Here is a 25,786-nt window from a genome sequence, read left to right on the forward strand (position 1 = left end):
ATTCAGTGATGTATTAAACAATCTATTAAATAATAATAAAATAAATCACATGGCTTGTCGTATAAATAAAAACACACTCCTTTAATTATAATTTGAAATTAGGATAAAAATTTTAAAAAATTAATTTATTATGCTAAAATTGAAAAATATGAATTAAATCGCAAAATGAAGTAAATATCAAAATTTTTAATGTTCATAGTCCTATTTTTAAATTAAAATTAAATAATAATAAATAAATTATTTTGTTAAAAAATATTATCCATAAATTACTTTTTTAAAAAAAAAAATTCATAAAATATAACCACGGGTGGAGGCAACACCATACTTAACCAAGACATATAGATGAGACCAAGGTTATTGAGCCTGCACTTGGCTGCCTATGTTAATCAGAGATCCCAAGGAGAAAGTTCATGAATGCTCCAGAAATAATGTCTATTCTTTTTTCCTCTCTGAGCCTGAAAGCCAGGCAAACAACACAGGCAATCAAACTAATTTAATTTTGTCTTTACCCTTAGCAGCTTTCATCCTTTAAAAAGGACAAAAACTGAGCCTCCTGAAATAACAGTGAATGCTATTGAAAGTTAAAGATTGGTAATTAATAATACCACTGGGTATTGATCTTATCTGCATACAAAGCATCCACACTCTACTGTTTAAATTTTCTGTACTTGTGTTTATCCATTTGACAATTGGATCATCCAGGTCTGATATTCTGGTGTAAATATACCTTACATTAATTGATGTCAGAAAATTCATTGCTTCACAGGGACAAATACAAGTATATAGTTTAATAAAAAGGGTATAAAAAATAATTTAATAAAAAACGGTTAAAAAAGATGAAGAATATCCAACTTCTTAAGCCAAAAAGTGCTAAGGAGGAACAAGTGTTTGAGCACCTAAGAAGTTGCATGATTGAGCTTCCTGTTGGATAAGATTTCCAACATTTCACCAGTAGGTTCTGCCAAGAAATCCAAGTGAATTATGCTGACGTTTAGTTTTTAGCTTCTTCTGAGGCATGAGCTGTTGAATTTCCAGTCTCAATGGACTCTTCACCAACCTTGTTGATGGTGTTGGTTGATTTTTCAGCACCATCATCTCCAGCCTCAGATGATGCCTCAATTGCCTTGTTTATAGCATCGCTGGATTTGTCAGCCATGTCAGTTGCAGCCTCAATGGATTTGTCCTTAATGTGATTCGCAGCCCCTGTGGACTCTTCACCGACATTGTCTATGGTGTTGATTGATTTTTCAACACCACCATTTCCATCCTCAGGTGATTCTTCAATTGACTTGTTTGTAGCATCGCTGGATTTGTCAGCCATGTCAGTTGCAGCCTCAAAGGATCTGTCTTTAATGTGATTTGCAGCCTCAGTGGACTCTTCACTGACATTGTTTATGGTGTTGATTGATTTTTCAACACCACCATTTCCGTCCTCAGGTGATTCTTCAATTGACTTGTTTGCAGCCTCTGTGGGGTCTTCACTAACTTTTTTGACAGTACTAACTTTTAGCGGCCCAAGCTTTGCATCAAGATCCTTGACTCTGAGGGTTAGAGATCTTGCATCTCTGGCTGCTTCTAGCTGACCAGAAGATGTCTGTCATAGGAAAACAAATGTTTCACCTATGGTGAGCAATTGTGAATCAATTTATTTACCAGCATATATTCCAGTGTATATATCAATATATGATAATGCATAAAGAACCAGCTATCCGGTATATAATTGTTAAAGAGGAAACCCATGTACCAAAAAGGCATCCCAAATGTGTGAGATATTTTTGTGTTTGGTTCTTGCTGGGCTAAAAGCACTTCAGTCCTAATGTAGGTATAGACTATAGAGTGTATTAATATTTATGGCTTAAATGCAAGTAATCAAACTATACCTCACCTGCACTATCTGATCCACCCTTTCTTTCAGATCCTCCTCAGTAGCCCCCTTGTGAATATTTTTAAGAGCATATACCAAGTGAAGATGGAGATCATCTAAGCAATGTTTCCTAATCATAGACCGGGGTACAGTGGATTGACAACCCACAGCATAGAAGGGACAATTCACTAGCTTCATTGGGCAGACAGTTATACAATGCCGATCCATTTCTCGTCTCATGATGCTATCTGAGCACTTCTGTTCACATGGGAGCATTTTGAAAGGACAAGTTGAATCATGATTCTCCATATGCTTTGCACAAAACGCAACTGTACACCCTTCATTGTTGCAGTTCATGGACCTATATTCACAGTTTGCAACATGCTCAGCCAGCTCTTCAGCTGTGTTGAATTTCTTGTCACAGTGAAACATGTTCTTGAAGTCAACATTCTTAAGCAAAGTCTGAGCAATTACTTCTCTCCTGTCTGTCAGCCAAAACCCATTTTCTTCCATCTCTTGTACAAAATCATCTATCTTGTCTTCTCTCGTTTCACTTAGCACCCATCCTGAAACTCTACTAAAGAAATTTCTCTTTGAACTTGAAAAGTCATCAACAAAATCAGAAATAATATCATAAGGAGGGTCAGAAACCTCTGTACTTGTACCATCTTCCAAGATAACAGTTTCAGCAACAAAACTTTCACTTCGTTGGGTGAGATATTCAATCATTTCTTTTCTCAAATCAACAGCCACTGAAGCAGGGGACCTGAATATACCCCCTGTTGTGTTGTCGACACAAGCTGCTGCTAATCCAGGGAGGAACACTAGGGTTATCTTGTAAACTATTTCTATGTCATAAAGGTCACAGTGGAATGCAGGGCATCCTTCTTTTCCATCTTCAATTGTCTCTTTTTCTGGAACAACTTCAACATTGGTTGTGGGAGGATCCATGCCAAAAGAAACCTACAGTAAGTTTGTTCTTACAACAGTGAATTTCTGGCCACCACTTAAAGCAAATGAAACTTATAAATGCATATACAAATAAACACTAATAAATGCAAATTTATTTGGAAAGAGGAAGTTCTTAATTCCAAGCTACCAGAGCTTATACTAAACTAACAACTGTCGTGAATGTCCAAACCTTGGCTGTTGAACTGTTGTTTGAGAGATTTCCCCGTTGCCTGTTCCCTTCCTCGTCGTGTAAATACTAGTGTACAAACAAAACAATATTCAGAGTTGCATTATATTTCCGCATTAAAAAGAATTAAAACATATATAAGTTGCTATTTAATCCCTTGAAAGTCAGCATTTGCTTTTCATTAAATCCTCACTCTCTGATTTCATATTTGCTTTTCATTGAATCCTCACTCTCTGATTTCATACTTCTCCAATGTGTAAACAGCTTAATGAGGAAAGGACTATCCAGTTTGAAAAATGAAAAGATGTAAATAACTTAAAATAAGAGAAAGGGAACATTTATCTCTTTGAAAGACACCATAGCCAACATTCTTTATACCATCTTCACATTGGGCGCCAGGCTATTTGTTTCTATTACAAAATCATTCCCACGGTTCCCTGCTCATCATAATAAATCATACCATGTTTCCAAAATCTCATCTTTTCCTAAATACTCTAGAGGGAATTGTAAAACGATGACACACCAACATTTCACCAATTAACAGTCATTTGCATATTAAATCAACAAAATATAGCTTTCAAAAATACGCCACATTCAAAAAAAAAAAAAGACAAAAGGTTTGGAATTTCCATTTACAATAACGGCATTTTTGCCCCCATTTCAATCCATTATCCATCCACAAAATTTCAGTTTTGCTGCTGGATCTATCCTAATCTTTTTCACAGCTCAAAAACTCCAATTTCCACCTTCCTGTCTTCCGATGCATTGAAAAGTTATATAAAACACAGAAGGAAATTCAATCCGCGTACGGAAATGAAAAAAGGAAAAGGGAAAAGAAAGCCTGAAGAGTTACCTGGAAAAATGGTTCAGAGATCTGAAAAAAAATGAGAAACCCACCGATTGGTTTGGGCACTAAAATTCTAAATCAATCAGAAAGAGATCAACAACAAGTTTAGGCGTCATTTCCGATCTTTTTGCTTTGGCCGATATATATAGAGAGAGAGAGAGTTTACAGGACATAGAGATAGAGGTGGCCTATTTTCTCCCCCTATTGTGTTGTTTATTCGGAAATTTACTCTTGTGGAAAACTTATTAGTTTGTTATTTATTTTGAAAAATACGACGTTTCTCATATTTTTAATTTTAGCTATTGAATATTAATTTTTTTTAAATATTCAAAAGATTAATTAAGTCTATTTTATAAATTTAAAAATTAATTAATATATTTTTTAAAATTATAAAATTAAATAATAAAATATTTAACAATTAAAATTAATTAATATATAAAAATATTAATAACATTTTAATATATTTTTTAAATATAAAAAATTAATTAATAGTTTTTTATATTATAGGATTAAATAATTACTTTTTTATTTTATATCAACAGTTTTAACGGTCTTACTCTTTGACATAATCGTTCGTGATATTACTATTTTACCCTTCATCTTGATTTGCAAACCAGCCAAAGATCAAGTTTTCAATACGCAAATACGCCGTCGGTTTGTCTCTCCTCAGTCCTCTCTGGCTCTCTCTCTCTCACTCTCTCTCTCTCTCTCTCTCTCTCTCTCTATCAAATCTAGCTTGCAGCGCCGGGCCTCTCTCTCTCCAGTAACCCAACCCCTTGCAAACGGCGTCATTTTCTTTCTCGGCGAAGGCGGAAAAGGTTAGAATTTGTAATGGCTACTGCTACATACCCACCACCACCACCGTATTACAGATTGTACAAAGATTACTTGCAAAACCCTAAGTCTGCTCCTGAGCCTCCTCCTCCTATTGAAAGGACTTACGTCTGTTTCGGTGCAAATTATACTGTAAGATTCCTCACTCCAAAGCATATGCATATCTATAAATTATGTTTCCATGGTTGTTTGCTGTTTTGATAATTGGATCTTTTGTTCCCCTTTTAGACTGATTATGTGCTTCCAAGCCTGGAAGAGCAAGGAGTGCGTCGGCTTTACCCTAACGGGCCCAATGTTGGTATGTTCACTCTAATTTTGCTTAAATTTTGGAATTTGAGGAAAATATTGAGTTGTGGCGTCGATTGATAAGGATTATTAACAGCTAACTGGATACTACTGAATTGAGTCCTTCAATTTGTTGTATCCTTTTGCTTTCTCCCTTACTACTGTCAGTGGATTTGGCACGAAGCTACTGTGTGATTGCTGGTGTTATATTTTGTAGATTTCAAGAAAGAGCTGAGGTCCCTTAATAGAGAGTTGCAGTTGCACCTATTGGAGCTTGCTGATGTTCTTATTGAGAGACCGTCACAGTATGCTAGGAGAGTGGAAGACATATCCCTGATATTCAAGAATTTGCATCACCTTCTCAATTCATTGAGACCCCATCAGGTATAAACACTTTTTCAGTTATTTGGTTATCCTTTGTTTCTGGTCTACGCTTGAAGGTTCAATTCATTTTTTTGTTGCTGTTTCTTTTTTCCCAATTTCCTCCAGGCTCGAGCCACTTTGATCCATATTCTAGAGCTTCAGATACAACGGCGTAAACAAGCAGTGGAAGATATTAAGAGGTATCTTCAAAAATCTTACTGAAGTGGTTCAAACTGCTAACTTTCTGAAAGAAACAGGCTTCCCTAGTTCCAGAGCATCTGGAATGATTTTGTTTCACTTTCTCGTTCTTTTTATTCTAAGTTGGTTATTCAATTTGTTCTGAGTAAGACTATTCTAGGGTTTGCAATTTTGTTGATAGTGTTGCACTTATCCTGCAGTTAGTCTGGAGAAAGACCTTTAACTATTGTGATTTCACTTCTAATTCTTTGATTGTTGTGATAAGTGCATTTTTCTTACTAAAATTTGTAGGCTTTAAAAATCTGAGTCTAAACTTGTATGATAACATGAGTGCATGACCCGCATGTGCAGCAATTTCTTGTTTATAGCTTTGCAATTTTAGTCGGGTAGGCTTGTTCAACATCACCACACTCTCATTACAGTTGACAAGTCACATGAAAGTGTCCACCTGTTGACCTGTAAGAAAGCATTAGATAACAAGACATATTTTATGTGAGACCCCAATTATCAAGCTTAAAATTAACTACCTGGGATGGCTTCTTGTTTTAAAACATGATGACCCTGCGATGTTGGCATAAGGCTGAGCAAGTACCATTGTTGTCGTTTCTTTGTAAAAGCAGATTTGGTGTAATGTGTTTGATAAATCTTTAACAAAATTTTGACATTAGAATGTTTATATTCTTGCACATGGAGCGGAAGGAAATTCATACCTAGTTTGGAATTCCAAACTCAGCCTGGTTTTGGAGACTGGAGTATGGAGTATGGGTTTGCTTGTTTAATCTATGAGACAGCTCTTGAGTAAATTGCTTAGTTTCCCTCATTTTCTTTTCAGCTTTGGGCACTTAGAATAATTTCTGATCAAAGTTGTCATTCACTATCATGAGCGAAGCATAAATCATTGGATGAAATTGGTTGTGTGGGTGCCAGATATCTTGGATCATCACTATTAGGCTGGCTATCTTTGCACAAGAATATTTGCCTGTTGTGGATTAAAATTTATGAGGAAAAGGTCAACACAATTATTGGTTTGGTGATCTTTGTTGAACTGAAGCTCATTTTTTTTTCCTAGGAACTGGGACTGGAATTGAAGCATTTGGTTCTCCAGTTCTTGGTTTTGGTTTCCTGGTTCTCTGTTAGGGTTTTTGGTTAGACATCAAAGCTGAGCAAATTTTACTTATTTTAAGTCTTCAAAATAAAATTTCTATGCAAAATTACGTCTTCTGTACCACTTAATACTTTCACAAGGATCGTATTCTTATAAGTTGGCAAGTGTTTATGTTGTGTTTGCTGGGAGGATGAACAATATTCAAACAGTAATTTATGTGATATATGTTATAGTTTAAATTCTGAATGATGCTTCCTTCAATTGTGTATAGGAGGAGAGAAGAAGCGCAGAAACTTCTCAAGGAGGCTCTTGGAACTTTGGATGGCCAGTAGGGCATACATTGCCGGGCTGGGTTTTAAGAGTGGATTGGCACGTGCTGATAATTGTTGTAGATGGTTTTGCCATGCACTTGTGGAGAGTTTCAGGATTTGTAGATTGCAGTTTCATGCCATAAAGATGCCACAGTTTCTAGGCTTCCCATGAGTTGAGTAGAGTTAAGAGTAGAGTTGAATGCTGTGCATCTCAAGAGGGCTATTACACTGACAGTTGCATTTTTGCATTTACATTTTATTTAATAGCAATTCTTGATGTTAGATCCTGAAGTTTTGTTCTGTACTTGTAAAGCGATCTTTGTGCGGAATCCTAGTGCCATCCATTATCAGTTGTTACTCCTATCCTGCTGCTGTTGGTTTTTTTTATTTATTTTCTTCCATAGTTTTCTACCTTAGCAGTTCATAAAATTAAAATATATAAAATTAAGAAAAAATAGTAGTCTTTATAGTATATGAAAATTCACTGATTAGTCTTTTAATTTTAAAAAATATATTAAAAGAATTTAAGATTTTAATAATTATTTCATCCGTTAGCTATTAAGGTTATCTTCGGCAATAATTTGAGTATTATTTAATGGTTGAAAAAATGATTATAAAAAATTATTTTTATATTGTTTGATTAACTACTATTTGAATAGTTATATAATGTTAAAATAACTAATAATTAGTGTAAGAGCTTGCTAGATAAGATAATGTATTGTTTCATATCACATAATTACCGAATGATAAAATATTTAATTGATATAATTAATTAATAAATTTATAAATTCATATAATTATTTAATAAATTTTTATAAATTTAAAATATTTTAATATGTTTTTTAAAATTGGAAATTATTTTTTTATATCATATAAATTAAATAATTAAGTTTTTTTAACATTAAGTAGGTGTATCTACTTTATGGTAATAAAAATAAAATTTAAATGTTAAAAAAACTATATGGATTCAAATTAAATAGAATAATCTCTGCAAGCATTCTACCGATTGAATCGTCTTTCCACTGACAACAGCCGCAACATCTTGTTTCTCAAAATATCCGTTGAGCAGTTCCTCTACAAGAAATTTGGTGAGTTGCCCTTCTGCCAATCATATTTGGTGCTGTGTTCTGCGCAGTAACTGCTGTGAGGAGAAGCAAAGAAAATGTTCCGAAAAACAATATGGTGGCTCCTGTTGGAGCTTGCCCTCTTGTAGTGTTTTGTTGAGGCAATAGTATTATGAATAAAAATCTCATTAATAGTAATGATTTAATTAATCTGATCATTAAAAATGAGAAAAATGAAAAAAACAGAGATAAAAAAAAAGGAAAAGCGGTAAAATAATTATTATTTTAATTTAAAATAATTTAAAATCAAATGAAAATACAACACCTGATGGAAGTTGTGCCAACAGGATAATATCAATTATTATATTAAAAATATAATTATTCGATTCCATAATTTTGTTTATATTTTTTAATTGTTTTTAAAATTATTATTGTTTTTATATTATAATTAATTATTATAATTCTATTTTATTTTGTTTTTAAAATAATTTATTATTATTTTTTAAATAAGTATTCAAAACATAGTATTTAACAAAATTTAATATTTTTAATATAAATATAATTAAAAAGTTAATAAAAATTATTTTTTAAAAATAAATTATAATTTAATTTCTCTAAATTAATGAAATATTTATTTTAATTTTTATATTTTTAAAAAATTTATAATTTAATTCTCTATATTTAAAATATATATAAATTAGTTGTTACCATTAAAATTAAAATTAATTTATCATTAATTTTTATAAAAAAAAATCAAAATACATTTAAATAAAAAAACTCAACCAAACACTATTTTTCATTTTCAAATTTGTATATCCACTGCCTCTCTTTTCCATTCTTTTTTTTCTCTTCGTTCTCCTCCTTCCTCCTCGATTTTATTGTTGATGTCATTCATAGTCTCGTTTTTACTCTGGATCTCGCTGTCATTGCCATCATCATTAGTGTTGGTCTGTCTCGCTGTTATCGCCGATGCTGCTCTATTTCGCTGTTCTCGTTATCACAAACTCTCAATCTCGCTTTTGCATAGTTGTTCTTATGGTTGAATTTGTAACAAATCAATATTGTACCATCCATAACTCTTTATGCCATAATTTTATATTTATAATCACAATTAGTTATTTCGTTTTTAGAATTGAAGAATTTATTAATGAAATTATTGAATTTTGAGTGATTTTATCATTGATTTAGTCATATAATTGAGGAAAATGAAAAAAAATAAACGTAAATGTTGTATCTTTAATTTCAGTCATTCGAATCAAATTGAATCAAATCGATTTGATTTAATTCAATTCAATTATTCTCTAATTTTCATTCGATTTCGATTGTAATTTTTTATAATTTTAATTTTATATTTTTTAATTTCAATAATCAAACCTATTGAATACTGACATTTAATTATATCTCTTATTTCGTTTAGTTTGATTTTTAATATTATTAAATTATAAGGATTTATTTGTAAATATTTATAATACTTAAAAATTAATTTATAAAAATATAAAGCCTTTGATAAATAACTCCAATATTAAAAGCACCGATTTAAATAAAATATGAAATTTATTTTTAAATATTATAATTATTTAGAGATTAATTCATAAAATTAAAATAATTTATTTCAAAATATTTAATTATAAAATACAAGAATTATTTATAAATAATTAAATATATTGAAGTTGATTTTGAAATTTTACTTTTAAATAATTATAAAATATAGAAATTAATTTAAAAAATTATAGAGACTTTATTGTAGATTTATTTAAATTTGAAGAATTATATTATCTTAAATTAAAAATATATATTAAAAAATAATTTAATTATTTTTATTAAAATAAATAAGAGATTAACACGGTTGAAAATAAATTATAGTTTTTTTAAATATTAAGAGTTAAATTATAATATTTTTAAAATATGAGAACTAAAATAAATATTTTATTAAATAAAAAAAATAAACTGTCGTTTATTTTTTTAATATATAAAAAATAAAATAAAAAATATTATTAAATAAGAGTAATGTAAAATAATTTATTGCCCAAAAAAACTTTTATAGTTTTCATATTTATAACTTAAATTTTTAATTTTAAATAAAAATTTTTAATTTTTAAATTTATTATAATTATAACAATTTTTAAATTAATATTAACTATATTTAAATTTATTTACATGACACACTATATATTATTATTTTTATCATATAAATAACTTAATTATATTGAATTAAACTTTAATTAAGACTTTAAATTATTAATTATAAAAAATCCTTAATTAAAATTTTTATTTAAATATAAAAAAATTAAATATTATAATTATAGAATTTAAAAATTTTAATTCAAATTTAATTTTAATTAATTAAATTATTTATATGATAAAAATATTAATATATAGTGTATTGTTTAAATTAATTTAAATTTAATTAAAATTAATTTAAAAAGTTAAATAATTATAATAAATTAAAAAATGGGGCTTTTTATTCAAAATTAAGTATATTGAAGATAAAACATAACTTCAAAAGCAGTTACCACAGTGAAAAACTAAAAATTACTACCCTTCGTCCTATGATCCCTCCGGGCCAGGGGTGAGAAGCGAGATTGGACGAAAGATAAAGATCTCTACCTCATGGAACCACATGTTATGCTCTAAGGGCAACACATGGGACAATGAAAATGCTTCCATTTCCAGTACAAAACCAACATCATCCCTAGAAAATTCCATTTTTCTCGAGAAACAAACAGTGCTCCAAACCCTACTTTCGTTGCCGGAGTTCTAGAAACATAAATGGCTGTCTCGGAGGAGGAGTGCTCAAATGCTAAGTCCCGATCGTCGTCTCCTTCAGCAAATGGCGCGTACTACCTGGCCAAGTGCGTTCTCAGAGGAAGCGTTGTTCTTCAGGTCGTCTACGGCCATTTCCGCTCTCCTTCCTCCTCCGACATCGTTTTTGGCAAAGTTAGTTCTCTTTCTCTCTCTCTCCTCATTCAATCTATTAAGTGGTGTATTATTTTTGGGAATTTTTTTGTGTGCTTATGCTGCTATTAGACGTTAGTTACTATGTCTACTTTAGTTCTTAAGTTACTTGACTTTTCTGTTTGGTTTATTAGTTAGTACATGTCAAAAGAAAAGTGATTTCTTTTGTTGAACAATTTAATTTTGAAGAAGAGCTATGCTTTATTGATTAACAGAGAACTCCTCACTAGCATATTTTACTTTCCGAGAAGAACACACTGAGCTTCTAGGTCCATTACTTGGTTCTCTTATAATTCTCAACAGAATTTAGAAACATGGCCTGTACCCTTTTGCTTAATTGGCACATAGAGCTTTTCCAACCACACCTTCCCCCATCCCCCCCCCCCCCCCCCCAAAAAAAAAAAAAAAAAAAAAAGGAAGATATGAATGGTCATCAGAATTTATAAATGTATCATTGTGTGGTTAGAAAGTAGACTTTCCTTCTTCCTTTCCACCTTATTTTGTCTCCCCCTCTGATCTCCATGTTATTAGTTTAAACTGACAGTTATTATTATGCAGGAGACATCTATAGAGTTGGTAATAATCGATGCTGATGGAATTGTACATTCTATCTGTGAGCAGCCTGTATTTGGCACCATTAAAGATCTTGCTGTCATACCTTGGAATGATAAGTTCCATGCGCGAAGCCCACAGGTTCATTAGTTTCCAAAGTTCAACTTTATTTTGTGACTTCTGTTTCTATTTTTTTTTTCAATAACCTAAGGAAAAAAAATGTATTTGAATGATGCAGAACAAGTCAACATGGTACCATATGAAGAAACATGTAATTTATATTGAATATTTTCCATGCAAGGTATAACATGGTTGTTCTGAACATTTTTTCCCCTTCTCTCTTCTGAAGATGCAGGGAAAAGACCTTTTGGCTGTTCTTTCTGATTCTGGGAAGCTATCCTTTCTCACATTTTGCAGTGAAATGCATAGGTTCTGTTTCTATGATTCAATAATTCTTTTACACAGATTTCTTACTTCTTGTTGGGAAAGCTCATCTCCTTGTTGCTGACACTTTTTTTCTAAATATTTTTTAAGGTTCTTTCCTTTGACACATGTTCAACTTTCCAATCCTGGAAACTCGAGACAACAACTAGGAAGAATGCTGGCTGTTGATTCCAGGTAAATTGCTTTGCAGATTCCAATTCCTATTTATATTGGCCATAACTATAGAAAAGCCATTTTTTTGGCAATTTAATCTACTGACTAATCAGACTTGCAAATAGGACCAGTTATGAAATTAGCCTTATGTGGAGATTAAGATGGATGTCTGATAACTTGAAAAATAGATAAGAATAGGAATGACCAAATACATTGGACAGTGCATGTAGCACAAATTGGGGATAAAATGAGGGAGGTCGATTAAGGTGGTTTGGTAACATCCAACTTAGGTCTATATATAGAATATTTGTAAATTGTAATCCTAATAGGAACTCTATATGCAACACTAATTAATGATCATAGATCACACAAAATCCTAATTAAAATAAAACTCTACTTTCTATACTTGTTTCTAAAATCCCTAGTATCCTGTACCATTCCCCCGTGGTTGAAAAGAACTTGACTTTGGAAAATGGAACTGCAAATAAGAGTCCAAGAGAGAAGGATTCAAAGTTCAAAATTCCTTTTCAGTAATCAAAAGCATCATAATCAGGACGAGCAAGCTACTTGACAAGAAATCTGCAGAAACAAGCTTGAGAGGAAGTAACAAAGGGAATCACTTTGCTGAGGAAGAGACTTTTGGCACGTTTTAACTTGCAAAAATACTCAAAAGGCAACATAGGGCTGAAAAGTTCCTTGATAAGGTGACAAATACTCCATATTGGCATCAACCTTAACATGGCTGTTGAGAATGAATAACTCAGTTTTGTGCTGTTGGTGCTTGTTTTCTAAAATCTTAAATGATGAGCATCAAAATTTTTGCTGTCAGACACCTTTAGTCATTTGTTAGTGGTCCCAACTACCAAACCAAACACAGGCAAATGTTATTAGGCATCCTTTTCCATAGATTACTATCCACACTATGATGAATTAAAGACTGAATAAAGCAAAAAAAAAGAGACTGAATAAAGGTCCGTGCCTCAGCGGTGCCTTTGCCTTCCCAAAATGACCATTAGAGTGCAAATGAGATAGGAGTGGAAGGACTTGTCTGTCTACAGCAAAACATTAATTATTTCTGAATAAACTTACACGTACGATGTCTTGTTATTTAAGGGAATAAGAAACACAGAGCCACAATGATTATGCTCTTTTGGCAAATTACTGTTATTATGTGCCTGAGGCACAAGGCGCACCCGGCGAGAGACCCGTTGCTGGAGACACCAGGAGGCGGCAGGCGATCTATCAGTACCCCTAATAGTACATAATGCTGCTTCCCCCCCCCCCCCCCCCAAACTTTTTTCCCTTATCCACATGCAGATAGTAACTTAGAAGAAGAAGAGATTGAAGCCAGCATTCAGTGACCTCAGGCGCCATCCAGGTCATTTTTTGGCCAGTTCTTCAACGCATGTCGCAAGTCACAACAAAGAAAAAGAAAAGAAATAAGCCTACAATAGTATTACTATTAAGATGGGTTTAAAGGCTAGTAGTCTAAATTTAATTTAGAAGTTCTTTTTTAATATTTTTTTTGGGTCTCAATCTAATCTAAAGTTTTTCTAAATTTTCTTGTGCGTAATTTTTTTTAAAAAGAAAATTATTTTACACAAGTTAAAATAACTCTAAATATCTTTATATTAAATATATAGTTTTTACTAATGGATTTATAAATTTCAATTTAAATTATTTTAAATGATGTTTGATGAGGTATTTTGAAATTAAATATATAGGAAAAAGTAAAAATTATAATGTAATGGGAAATTAAAATTATCATTGTAATATTATATTTGATTAAAAATAAAATTCAGATTTCAAGTGGTGCAAAAAAATAAAAGTGAATAATGAAATAAATGATACATTGGAAAAACTTTTCATATGTGATTAATATTATATTAAGATAATTTATTTTATGATCTTTTTTTTTTAAAAAATTTTTTGTGCCTCACGTCACTTGGGCATGCTTGCACCTTGCCTCCAAGACCCTTTGGTGCCTTACTTCGCCTTGAGCCTTTAATGGCTATGGGCAACTCATCAACTGCTTTTACAAATATGCTGAAGATCAACATGAATTTCTTTTTTTCGTAAACTTCCTGGTTATCTTTTGTTTACAATTTGTTTCTGTGTGTGAGCTTGAATGGGAATTCCTGAATAAGGTTCAGGAAAAAAATCTGCATCTATTTTCTTATTTTGTTCCTGAGTTTCTTGCTTTTGAATTGCAGTGGATGCTTTATTGCTACCAGTGCGTATGTGGATCGATTGGCTCTATTCTCCCTTTCTTTATCTGGGGCCAGTGATATCATTGATAAGGTTGATTCTATCTCTATTCTCTTTCTGCACAAATTTTATAATAGATTTTTTTTTTTATGTTCAACAATACAAGAAGAGTTTATTCTATTAGTTTATCACAATGACATAAAGATTTCATATGCATGTATTGAAATGTTCTCTTCTGCCAAAATTCCAGCAAATATTTTATCCTCCTGAAAATGAGGGACATACAAGTTCCACCAGAATTATCCAGAGGCCAAGTATCTCTGGTACCATATGGAGCATGTGCTTCATTTCAAGGGATTCTAGTCAATCAAGTAAGGAGCATAATCCTGTACTAGCCATTATTCTAAATAGGTATGACAATTGAGTATGTGTATACTATTGTTTGGGGAACTTCCAATCATGTTTTCTTTTGTCATGTCAAAAGACGAGTAGGAAGAAACTCTTCCTCATTTGCACTTTGGCAGTGTTCTGCCAAGGTAAATTTAGACTTAAATTGATATTTTTGGACTTCTGCAGGAGGGGTGCACTCCTAAATGAGCTTCTGTTATTGGGATGGAACATTAGAGAACAGACTATAAATGTTATTTCACTGTATGTTGAAGCTGGACCGATAGCACATGATATTATTGAAGTTCCTCATTCCAATGGATTTGCATTTTTATTCAGGGTTGGTGATGCTCTCTTAATGGATCTTAGAGATGCTCACAACCCCTCTTGTGTCTATCGAACAAGCTTAAATTTCTTGCCCGCTTCAGTTGAAGAGCAGACTTTTGTGGAAGAGCCGTGTAGAGTTCATGATGTTGATGATGATGGTTTGTTCAATGTTGCTGCATGTGCTTTATTGGAGCTTCGGGATTATGACCCCATGTGTATAGATAGTGAAGGCGGCAATGTAAAATCAGCCTCAAAATATGTGTGCTCTTGGAGTTGGGAACCAGAAGTTAATAAAAATCCTAGGATGATCTTTTGTATAGACACAGGAGAGTTTTTTATGATTGAAATTTCTTTCGATCCAGAGGGCCTCAAAGTCAATCTTTCTGATTGTCTGTACAAGGGTCTACCATGCAAGTCACTTTTGTGGGTTGATGGTGGTTTCCTGGCTGCTACTGTAGAGATGGGGGATGGGCTTGTTTTGAAAGTGGAAAACGGAAAACTAATACATACAAGTCCTATTCAAAATGTTGCACCAATCTTGGATATGTCTGTTGTGGATTACCAAGATGAGAAACGTGATCAAATGTATGCCTGTTGTGGTGTGGCCCCTGAAGGGTCATTAAGGATCATTAGGAGTGGCATAAGTGTTGAAAAGCTTCTAAAGACTGCATCTATATATCAAGGCATTACTGGTACCTGGACACTTCGAATGAAAGTAACTGACTTGTATCATTCTTTTCTCGTGCTATCTTTTGTTGAAGAGACCAGGGTGCTATCTGTTGGAGTGAGCTTCACTGATGTGACTGATTCAGTTGGCTTCCAGCCTGATGTCTGTACTTTGGCATGTGGACTTGTCGGTGATGGTTTGCTTGTCCAAATTCACCGAACTGCTGTTCAGCTTTGTTTGCCCACCAAGGTTGCCCATGCTGAAGGTATACCTCTGTCTTCTCCAGTTTGCACATCTTGGTTTCCTGATAATATGAGCATCAGTTTAGGGGCCGTTGGACATGATTTCATTGTTGTATCTACTTCTAATCCATGCTTTTTATACATTCTTGGGGTCAGATTACTTTCAACTTATCGTTATGAGATGTATGAAATGCAATGTTTGAGATTGCTGAACGAGCTATCCTGCATTTCGATACCTCAAAAACATTTTGAACGAAGAAGATTAAATTCTAGCAAATTTGTGGATGATGACTGTACAAGTACCCTTCCTGTTGGGGTTGACATTGGTACTACCTTTGTTATTGGCACACATCGGCCTTCTGTGGAAGTTGTGTCTTTTGTGCCTGATGAGGGCCTAAAAGTTCTAGCCTGTGGGACAATCTCATTAACAAATACTCTGGGAACTGCTATTAGTGGTTGCATCCCTCAAGATGTAAGACTTGTACTGGTTGATCGGTCTTATGTCCTTTCTGGTTTGAGGAATGGAATGCTGCTTCGGTTTGAGTGGCCTCCTGCCTCTTCGATGTCTTCATTACGATTACCACGTTATGGATTTCCAATTGACTCCTGCATGGAAAATGCTGATGGTGTTTTATCAAATGTGCCTGCAATATCTTTTGAGTCACAGACATGTGGTGTTGACTTAATAAGCAAGACGATGGATGATCTACCTGTCAATCTTCAATTGATTGCCACCCGTCGAATTGGCATTACGCCTGTTTTCCTTGTACCCCTGAGTGATTCTCTTGATGCAGACATGATTGCACTCAGTGATAGACCATGGTTATTGCAAACTGCAAGCCACAGCCTCTCTTATACATCAATCTCGTTTCAGCCTTCAACTCATGCCACGCCTGTATGTTCAGCTGATTGCCCAAAGGGAATTTTATTTGTTGCAGAGAACAGTCTACATTTGGTAAGAGTTATTTCCTTTGTAATGTTTTAATTGCATGGCTTCATTTCGTTGAGACTGCTTATTTTTCAGCTGGTTGTGGCTATGTTTCATAAGAAGCATATGTAGAGCGTTATGCTGATGAAGACATAACTACGTGAAGGTTATTTGTGCTAATGTCATAGTGAAATTCCTAATGTGTGTATGCTTGTTCTGTGCTTATTGACTGGTTGATGGTGAATGATGCAGAAAAATAGAGGGAGCAAGTTTAATTTCTGTATTCTGCACCATATTAGACTTAAGAGCTTACTGCACCATAATTAGAATTAAGAGCTGATTATTTAAGAAATCCTTTTGCTGAGACTTTTTAAATGGGTTTTAGTAATTAATGACTAATTTCCATGAGATTTTCTGGGACTCGTTAGTATGTCTGAGTTCAATTCAGAAGTGATGAGACATCTTGTCCACATGGGACATTAGTGAGATTTATCCTTGATTAGTATTAAGGGGATGTAGATTACTGTGTGTGCATATGTGTTTGCTTCTCTATTCCTTACAACAAGTATATGTCAATATAGTTTCTAGAAGTTCTGTTTTTTCTAAAGATTATGAAGTGGTGGTCTCGGGTATCCTTTTTGATCTTGAATATTGTCTTCATGTGGATTTCTTGGTATTATTTTGCATGGATTGGGAGTCAATCTTTGATTTCATGACACTTCAGGTCGAAATGGTGCACAGTAAGAGGCTCAATTTTCAGAAGTTTCATCTTGGAGGTACCCCACGGAAGGTCCTTTACCATAGTGAAAGTCGGTTGTTACTCGTGATGAGAACTGAACTTGGCAATGACACAAGTTCATCTGACATTTGTTGTGTTGATCCCCTCAATGGTTCAATAGTATCAAGTTTTAAACTTGAACCTGGAGAAACAGGAAAATCCATGGCATTGGTGAGGGTTGGAAATGAGCAGGTTTTGGTTATTGGAACTAGTCTTTCTTCTGGTCCAGCTATAATGCCAAGTGGTGAAGCTGAGAGGTGTATCATCGGATTCATGCCTTATTGTTCTTTACTTGTTAATATACATTTTTTCTAATGATGAATGGCTTAACTATGTAACTTTGCTAGAATTCAAGATTTTATTCAGTTTCTAAGGGTCTAAACATCAATGTGATTGATTTTAGCAGCATTCCTCCCAATTTATCCTGAAATCAGGATTTCCTAACTTGACATTTCTTCAACAGTACCAAGGGCCGTCTAATAGTCCTCTGCCTTGAACACTTGCAAAATTCAGACAGTGGTTCGATGACGTTCTGTTCAAAGGCTGGATCATCTTCTCAACGAACTTCACCATTTCGTGAAGTTGTTGGTCATACTGCTGAACAGCTATCGAGCAGTAGTCTTTGCAGTAGCCCAGACGGTAGCTGTGATGGAGTCAAACTTGAAGAAACTGAAGTATGGCAGTTACGATTGGCATATTCAACCAAGTGGCCTGGAATGGCACTTGCAATCTGTCCTTATCTTGATCATTACTTCTTGGCTTCTGCTGGTAGTGCTGTAAGTTGCAAAATCATGTATTTAATTTTAAGATGGAAGAGTGAATCATAGATCATCAATTACTGATAAACATATTGGTATTCTTTGTCAGTTCTATGTATGTGGTTTTCCGAATGATAATCCCCAAAGAGTGAGAAAGTTTGCTATAGCAAGGACACGTTTTACCATAATATCATTGACTGCACATTTCACTAGAATTGCTGTTGGTGATTGCCGCGATGGCATCCTTTTTTATTCTTATCATGAGGTAGGTCAATAGCAGTTTTTTCTTCCATTAATTTCAGTTTATTGTGAAGTTTGTGGATTGTCCTGACTGTTGCTTCTTTTTTACCTCCCCTCCCAAAAGGATACTAGAAAACTGGAGCAAGTGTATTGTGACCCATCACAGAGATTAGTTGCTGATTGTGTCCTTATGGATGCTGATACAGCAGTGGTTTCAGATCGTAAGGGAAGCATTGCTGTCTTGTCTTGTTCAAATATTTCAGAACGTAAGTCCTAAATTAAATCTCAGCTGTATTTACAGGCAATTATAACGCGTGTGCGCACACACACTGACTCTTATAATCCACTTGATTACTATACCTTGTAATTGGATGCTGGCACTCATATTTATGAAATGATGATATGAGCATCATTTTGAATTCAGAAATTTTCAGGACTGGTGCTTCAGATATAACTGGATACAAATGTTCTTGACTGTCATTTTATGTGACTGGGTTCTTAATTTGATTCCAAAATAAACATGATCTTCCTTTCATTGGCAATTGATAGGATTATTCCATGCTAAATATGCAATTTCAATGTCGGTCATTATTTGTGATCCGTTACATGTGGACTGTCCCTCTTTTTTGGAACATTACAAAGCAGAGATGAAGAAATTAAAGGAAGAACTAGGGAGAAAGGAAATTTATTTTCCTTTCATTTCTTTGGATAAAATTTTGAGAGGGCAGAAAAAGAAAGTAATTATATATAATAAGTGACATATTATTTGTCCTTAATTTTTTCCTTGAAATTTGTGTGTTTAGGTAAATGCTAAATCTTCACTTTCCTCCGAATTTGGGGGGAATTTCTTTTTGGTTGATCACACGTGCAATTCTTTACCCAAATTTTCTTTTTGGCTCCTTTTTTCTTGCTATCTGAAACAAAGGTAAAGGAAAATGTCCTTGTGTTTCCTTTTCCTTTTTTTCTACTTATCAGAACATAGTAAAAAAGGAGAATGACAGAAATTAGTAACTCATATTTTTTTTTCTGTCAAAATGTTTACGTTTCTCTGGCTGTGGGAATTACATTTGTCAAAAGTTTTGGTTAATAAAAGTCTATGCAGTAAATTTGGTCACTGAAGATCTTAAAGTATGGACAAGGCTTAGTATTATTCCACTTATCGATGACCCAAACCAATAATAGCAATGATAATGATGGACTAATGAGATGAAGAAAAAGAATGCAAAAGTGTTTTAAGCATGCTGCTTTAATTTAATTTTACTGTTTGGTGAAGTTTAAAGTGTTGGTTTCCTAATATTGCATATAACTCTATTCCAGGTAATGCAAGTCCAGAATGTAACTTGACTTTGAGTTGTGCATATTATATGGGTGAAATAGCCATGAGCATTAAGAAGGTAATCTTCCTTCATCTTCTTGTTCTTCCTCCTCTTCATATTACGATGAGCATTAAGAAGGTAATGCATGCTTCTTTTTCTTCTTCTCCTCCTCCTCCTCCTCCTTTGGGCTGTGCAGAGGCATTTGTTAATACAAACTAGAATTTGTGCAACTCCCATTAATTATCTCAAAAGTAAAGGATATGATTGTTTCATTTCCAAAGAACCACAAAAATGAAAAAGAAACGATTGTTCACATGCTCATTAGTCTTTGGGGGTGTTGTCCTTGCTGTGTTCATTGAAGCTAGAAAGTGAAGGGATTTCATACCTTAGTTGAAGAGCATTACCTTAAAAGTAAAGGGCTTTCCAACATTTCATATCAGGCATCATATGATGTTAATTGAACATTATGATAAACTTTAATACCTTTATTTGGGTAATTTCATGGGATTGGATGCTTGTGCACCATGGGGTTATACTGGTCTGAAAATAAATGTATCAATAGTTAAAAAGAAGTTAAGAAGGTAGAAGTAGGTGGTTTGATTGTGTATTGTTGACCAGTAAATGTATTAAACCTGGGCACATTGAGGTTGTAGGAGATAAGAAAGTAAAGGGCAAGCCTAGGATGGCTTGTGGAAGTAGTGAGAGATTTTAGTGGCTCTAGATTTTATTTAGACGGAACTTTTTGAAAGAATGTATTATTACTAGGGATGTATGTTTGAGTATAAGATTCCAAAGAATGTATTATTGTTGTTGTTGTTGTTGTTGTTATTATTATTATTATTATTATTATTATTATTATTATTATTATATATTAAAAAAATCTATAATGACTGTTTGGTTTGTTATTCAAATTATGCACTTCTATTGGTTAGTCCAATATAATATTGTTTCAAAATAACTCTTTGAAGATAAAATTAAATTGTGTGTCAAAAGAACTTCAACTTGTCCATAATTGTTTCTATGCAGCCTTTGATGCATAGACAATGCAAAACAAATTTCATCCTTGTTAACGTTAGGGCTGTAAATGAGCCAAGCTATTCGTGAGCTACTCGAGACTCGACTCGATAAAAGCTCGACCGAGTTCGGCTCGTTTTTTAAACGAGCTAAGCTCGAGCTCAATTTTGAGACTCGTCACTTAAACGAGCTGAGCTTGAGCTCCATAGTATTCGGCTCGTTAACGCGAGCTGGCTCGTTTTTAGGCTCGCGAGCTGGCTCGTTTTTAGGCTCGCGAGCTGGCTCGTTGAGAAGGCTCGCGAGCTGGCTCGTTGAGAAGGCTCGCGAGCAGGCTCGTTAAATAGGCTCGTGAGTAATATTGTTTAAATAAATTGGTGAACCAATTCGTTAAATAAATTTATGAACAAGTTCATATATTATTAAAAAAATAAAAATAACTATAAAGTTATAAAATTTAAACTATTATAAATACTTGAAAATTATAGTATTGAAAATTACAAATAATTAAGATTAATTATTATAATTAATATTCTTTAAAATTAAATTATAAAAATCTTTTGTATATAATTATTATAATAAAATTTCATAAAATTAATGTATAATCACAAATAATTAATATTAATTATTATAATAAGTATTCTTTAAAATTATAGTACTACATGATAAATTGAGTTGTAAAAATTATATACATTTTAAAATTAAAGTATAATTATAAAAAAATTTTTGTATATAATTAAGCATACAATATAAAAGATGATAATAATTATCAAAGTATATTAATAATAATTAATTAAGGTTATATGGATGTTGAAATTGAAATTCAAGTTAACTAATTGAACAAGCATGAAGATGATTATGAAGATAATTAAATTATATTAGCTTGTTTCAACTGTTGGAAGTTGGAATCAACTTTATTCGTTTGATATTAAACTTTGTGTGTAATCTAATTTTATTATGTTGTTGAATTTATATTTATTTGTGTTATTTTAGTTATAAATTGTGTTACGTAATTTTTTTTATGTACACTCTCTTTTTTTTATATTATTTAAATTAATGATGATTAAAAACTGATTAAAGTGTAATTATTAATTCGAGCTCGAGCCTGAACTTGAGCTCAAACCAAACTTTTTAATTTTGAGCTCGGTTTCGAGCTTTTTTAACGAGTTTCTTAATCGAGCTTTCCGAGTTCGAGCTCGAGTTTTATTAACGAGCTTCTTAATCGAGCTTTTCGAGCTCGAGCTCGAATTAGGCTCGTTATTAAATCGAACGAGCCTTTCACGAGTCGAGCTCGATTATAATATTTAATTCTCGAGCCGAGCTCGAATCGAGCTCGAGCTCGAGCTTCCAAACTTTTTTAATAAACGAGCTTGAGCTTTACAAAGCTCGGCTCGGCTCGGCTCGGCTCGATTACACCCCTAGTTAACGTGAATGACTGCTAAAGTCGCCACAAAATTCCAAGCTGAAAATCTTAAGGTACTGGTGACAACTCCAAGGAGAACTAACAGAGAAAAATTTTAGCTTTAGTGGATGCATCCCACTGTTCTTCTTTATGCCTGTTGTGTCTCTTTTTACTAGAATTCCAAATATCTTAGTTTTGGTTGATTATAATTCCTCAGTGATGTGGATGTTTAATGAGTTTTCAGGATTTGGTGACTTAAATGATACATCTACTCTCTAGACATATTGGGTATCATCATGTGAAACTCAATGATTTCTCTGATCCATATATACTTCCATCTAGGAAATGAAGCATTGGATAGGAGATATCTTAATTGATTGTACTTCCACCACAATGTGCATTTGCAATTATCTTTATTTATCTTCTGAACCTGTATCCCCTTGCATATTTTGAGCCCAAGTAGTTCATTAATGTCTGTTTATTGTGGCAGTAAAATCGTGGTAATGCTGCATTTAACATTTTTGTTTCTATTGGTCAATTGTATTTTCCTTTTTAACAGGGATCATTTTCATATAAGCTCCCAGCCGATGATGTGTTGATTGGATGTGATGGGATTGGTGTGAATATTGATGCTTCAAACAACACTATAATGGCCAGTACACTTTTGGGGATTATAATAATATTCATTCCTTTGACAAGGTATAAATTCATGTTTTTCTGGAAAGGATGATATTTTTTTTCCTCTTAAAAAAAAAAAGAAGGGAAAAAATTCCTAGTGAACTTATTAATGAAAAACACCTCGGTCATGGTTTTGGTCACCTCAGTTATGATTTTGATGATAGTTTGAATTGGAAGATCACACCCCTGGTGAGTTGAGCAGGATTGTCTAATTAAGAACTAAATAGGTCAACAGTAGTCCCTATTTGGCAGTCCAAGATTAGTGACATTTTTCTTTTTCTTTTTTTTTTTTCCTTGGAAGGGAATTAACGCCAATGTTTAATTGCTTAATATTGAGACCTTGAGGAGAGTTTGGGGAAACTGTGCTTCCTTATGCTTCAGTTTCTTAAGAGTGGCAGAGTGCAAGTTTTTTTTTATTGTGGAACAAATCTGTGCGAGTTGTTTTGGTTGTTCTCTTGGTGTATTTTGAATATCTAATTATGGGTGTGGTTTATTTATTTATTTTTGGAGTTATATGCGCCAAATGAAAGTAGTCTTAGGTCTTTTTGGATGGGACTGATTAAAGTTTGGGAGAAAGGGGCTGGCTTGTGGGTTCTGAATGGACTCTTTCTGGTAATGGTAACTGATTTGTGTTCGAATTTTTATCCAGCAAACATTCCAAATCAGCATTTGAACTTTTCACCAAAGTCCAGATAAGTCAAATTCGATCTTTTTGGCAAAATAAACTCTTAATTTTACCTTTTAAGTTCAAAGAAGTCTGACTTAATAAATTATTGTTTTGAAATTTAAAATATAAAAAATTTAGTACTTTGATTAAAATAAAAATTAGAAAATACAAAAAATTCAAGAATAAAAAATATTAAATAATTTTAATATTAAAAATTAAAAAAAAGTTTATTATTTTAAAAAAAATATTTTATTAGGTCAAAACTCATTTGGACTTGAACACAAAGTTCTGGATTCTATTTGGCCAAAAAGACTGAATTGGGTTACTTGGACTTTGATGAAAAGTTCAGGGGCTGTTTTTCTTTCCTATTTTATTCTCAATAAATGCTTCATTATTATTATTTCTAATTTCAGGGAAGAACATGAACTCCTAGAAGCTGTCCAAGCTAGACTTGTAGTTCATCCTTTGACTGCTCCTATTTTGGGAAATGATCATAGAGAGTTTCGTGGCCGTGAAAACCAGGTGAGAAAGATATAATTAAACGTTTGATATTGTTGTCCTTTACTTGATTAAAGGATTTATAACTCTATAAAGATGTCATGCTCATTCCTTTGGTTTTTTGTTTCTTTTCTATGTTATCTGTAGCTTGTATACTAATATAAATTTATGATTTCATTTGATGGGGCAAAAATTTATTTAGTTATCATTATGTTATTTTAAATCCGATGGTGTATTTGTATATATATATATATACACCTAGGCACGAGCCACGCGATTGCTATAAGCTTAAAAGAACAGGCCTAAGAGTCATTAGATCAATTATTTGCACTGAGATCTGTACATTCATTATTTAATTGTTTGCATAACTTAATTTAATCTGAATGAATTGTAATACGAATATTTGATTGAAGGACTATCAGGCTTTTTTATTTAATCTTATAAGAATATCAAGCACCACTTGTTATGGAAGTCATGCATGTATGCCTGTTATGTTATCCATTGTTTCTTAAGCTTATGTTACCTATTTTTTGTTATGCTTTGATGACAGGTTGGAGCACCTAAGATGCTTGATGGTGATGTGCTGTCTCAGTTTTTGGAGCTAACAAGTATACAGCAAGAGGCAATATTGTCGTTACCTCTTGGTCAACTGGATACCGTTAAAACAGGTTCAAAATCTCCTTTCCCCATTCCGGTTAATCAAGTTGTGCAACTCCTTGAGCGGGTCCATTATGCTCTAAGTTAAATACATTTTTCACCTCAACTAATTTGTTCGCTGTGAGAAGATGAATAAGATCTATTTCCAAAGTAGCACAACAAATTTCAGAGGGGTTTGTATTTTCATCTGCCCCTTGAAACTCTTCAAATGCCAGGATCATGATTAATATTCAAACCCAGCTTCCATGTTGGAAGCTATTATTATCTTGGAGCTTACTGATACAGACATGAAGCGTAAAGTTCATATTTTGGTGTCGGCTATCTGGAGTTGTTACATCATTTGAGGAGTTGATATGTGAAACAGGGGTGAAGTCATTGTTTTCATGTCAAGTGATTTATAACACCCCATACTGTCTAACCTCTGTATTATAGTCATTCATATTTCTTCTGTTGTAGAAGAGAAGGCCTGAGAAGGCCTTCACTGGGAGGCATATATGATGATGATGTATTATAAGTTGATGGGCATTTTTTTTTCCTTCTTGCTCCACAAATATAAACAAATAGTTTTTGTAAAATTCTTGCCTGCATCTCAATTCATAATATATTCTATTATTTGTGCACATCTAATATGTTGTTCCTTCTATTGCAATCTCTTCTACATAGAACTGCTCCTGAAACCATCTGAGTATTAAAAAAAAAAAAAAAAAAAAAAATTAGCAATTGAATTGATCTCACTTTATTGGGCCTGTTTGAAGTATACTCTTTCATTTCCATAATTATTATCCTTTTTAGTCGTCTTAAAATTAAAATTGTTGTTCATTTTATTTTTTTATATTAGAATAAAATGTAAATTTTTTAATTTATTTTCAACATCTTGGTCAATTTAAAAGTTAATTTTTCTAAATGTGT

The 25,786-nt window shown here is 33.0% G+C and overlaps 3 protein-coding genes across 5 annotated transcripts; 2 read left to right on the forward strand and 1 right to left on the reverse strand.

Annotated features, from left to right (window-relative positions):
- Positions 1 to 710: 710 nt before the first annotated feature.
- LOC110621370 (TNF receptor-associated factor family protein DDB_G0290965) lies at positions 711 to 4,077 on the reverse strand. 2 transcript variants are annotated; one of them, XM_021765631.2, is made up of 5 exons: positions 3,856 to 4,077; positions 3,006 to 3,071; positions 1,886 to 2,827; positions 1,311 to 1,594; positions 711 to 1,154 (listed from the first exon to the last, which is right to left on the reverse strand). In XM_021765631.2, exons 3-5 carry the CDS (start codon positions 2,813 to 2,815, stop codon positions 992 to 994), a joined length of 1,377 nt encoding a protein of 458 aa, XP_021621323.1. In that variant the 5' UTR covers positions 2,816 to 2,827; positions 3,006 to 3,071; positions 3,856 to 4,077; the 3' UTR covers positions 711 to 991. The 2 variants fall into 2 exon arrangements, with proteins under 2 accessions (XP_021621323.1, XP_021621322.1); XM_021765630.2 differs by having other exon boundaries at positions 711 to 1,594.
- A 411-nt stretch (positions 4,078 to 4,488) lies between these two features.
- Positions 4,489 to 7,308, forward strand: LOC110620039 (mediator of RNA polymerase II transcription subunit 7a). Its single transcript, XM_021763598.2, has 5 exons — positions 4,489 to 4,815; positions 4,912 to 4,981; positions 5,186 to 5,352; positions 5,458 to 5,531; positions 6,906 to 7,308. Exons 1-5 carry the CDS (start codon positions 4,681 to 4,683, stop codon positions 6,964 to 6,966), a joined length of 507 nt encoding a protein of 168 aa, XP_021619290.1. The 5' UTR covers positions 4,489 to 4,680; the 3' UTR covers positions 6,967 to 7,308.
- A 3,268-nt stretch (positions 7,309 to 10,576) lies between these two features.
- On the forward strand, positions 10,577 to 25,497 carry LOC110620246 (splicing factor 3B subunit 3). 2 transcript variants are annotated; one of them, XM_021763896.2, is made up of 15 exons: positions 10,577 to 10,946; positions 11,523 to 11,657; positions 11,866 to 11,945; positions 12,051 to 12,134; positions 14,327 to 14,414; positions 14,572 to 14,732; positions 14,898 to 16,899; positions 17,597 to 17,907; positions 18,114 to 18,426; positions 18,518 to 18,673; positions 18,773 to 18,914; positions 19,966 to 20,042; positions 22,937 to 23,076; positions 24,136 to 24,244; positions 24,771 to 25,497. In XM_021763896.2, the coding sequence occupies exons 1-15, from the start codon at positions 10,779 to 10,781 to the stop codon at positions 24,963 to 24,965; spliced, it is 4,161 nt and encodes a 1,386-aa protein (XP_021619588.1). In that variant the 5' UTR covers positions 10,577 to 10,778; the 3' UTR covers positions 24,966 to 25,497. The 2 variants fall into 2 exon arrangements, with proteins under 2 accessions (XP_021619588.1, XP_021619589.1); XM_021763897.2 differs by having other exon boundaries at positions 11,872 to 11,945.
- The last annotated feature ends 289 nt before the right edge of the window (positions 25,498 to 25,786 follow it).

Source organism: Manihot esculenta, chromosome 8, assembly GCF_001659605.2.
Source record: "Manihot esculenta cultivar AM560-2 chromosome 8, M.esculenta_v8, whole genome shotgun sequence".
Lineage (NCBI taxonomy): Eukaryota > Viridiplantae > Streptophyta > Magnoliopsida > Malpighiales > Euphorbiaceae > Manihot > Manihot esculenta.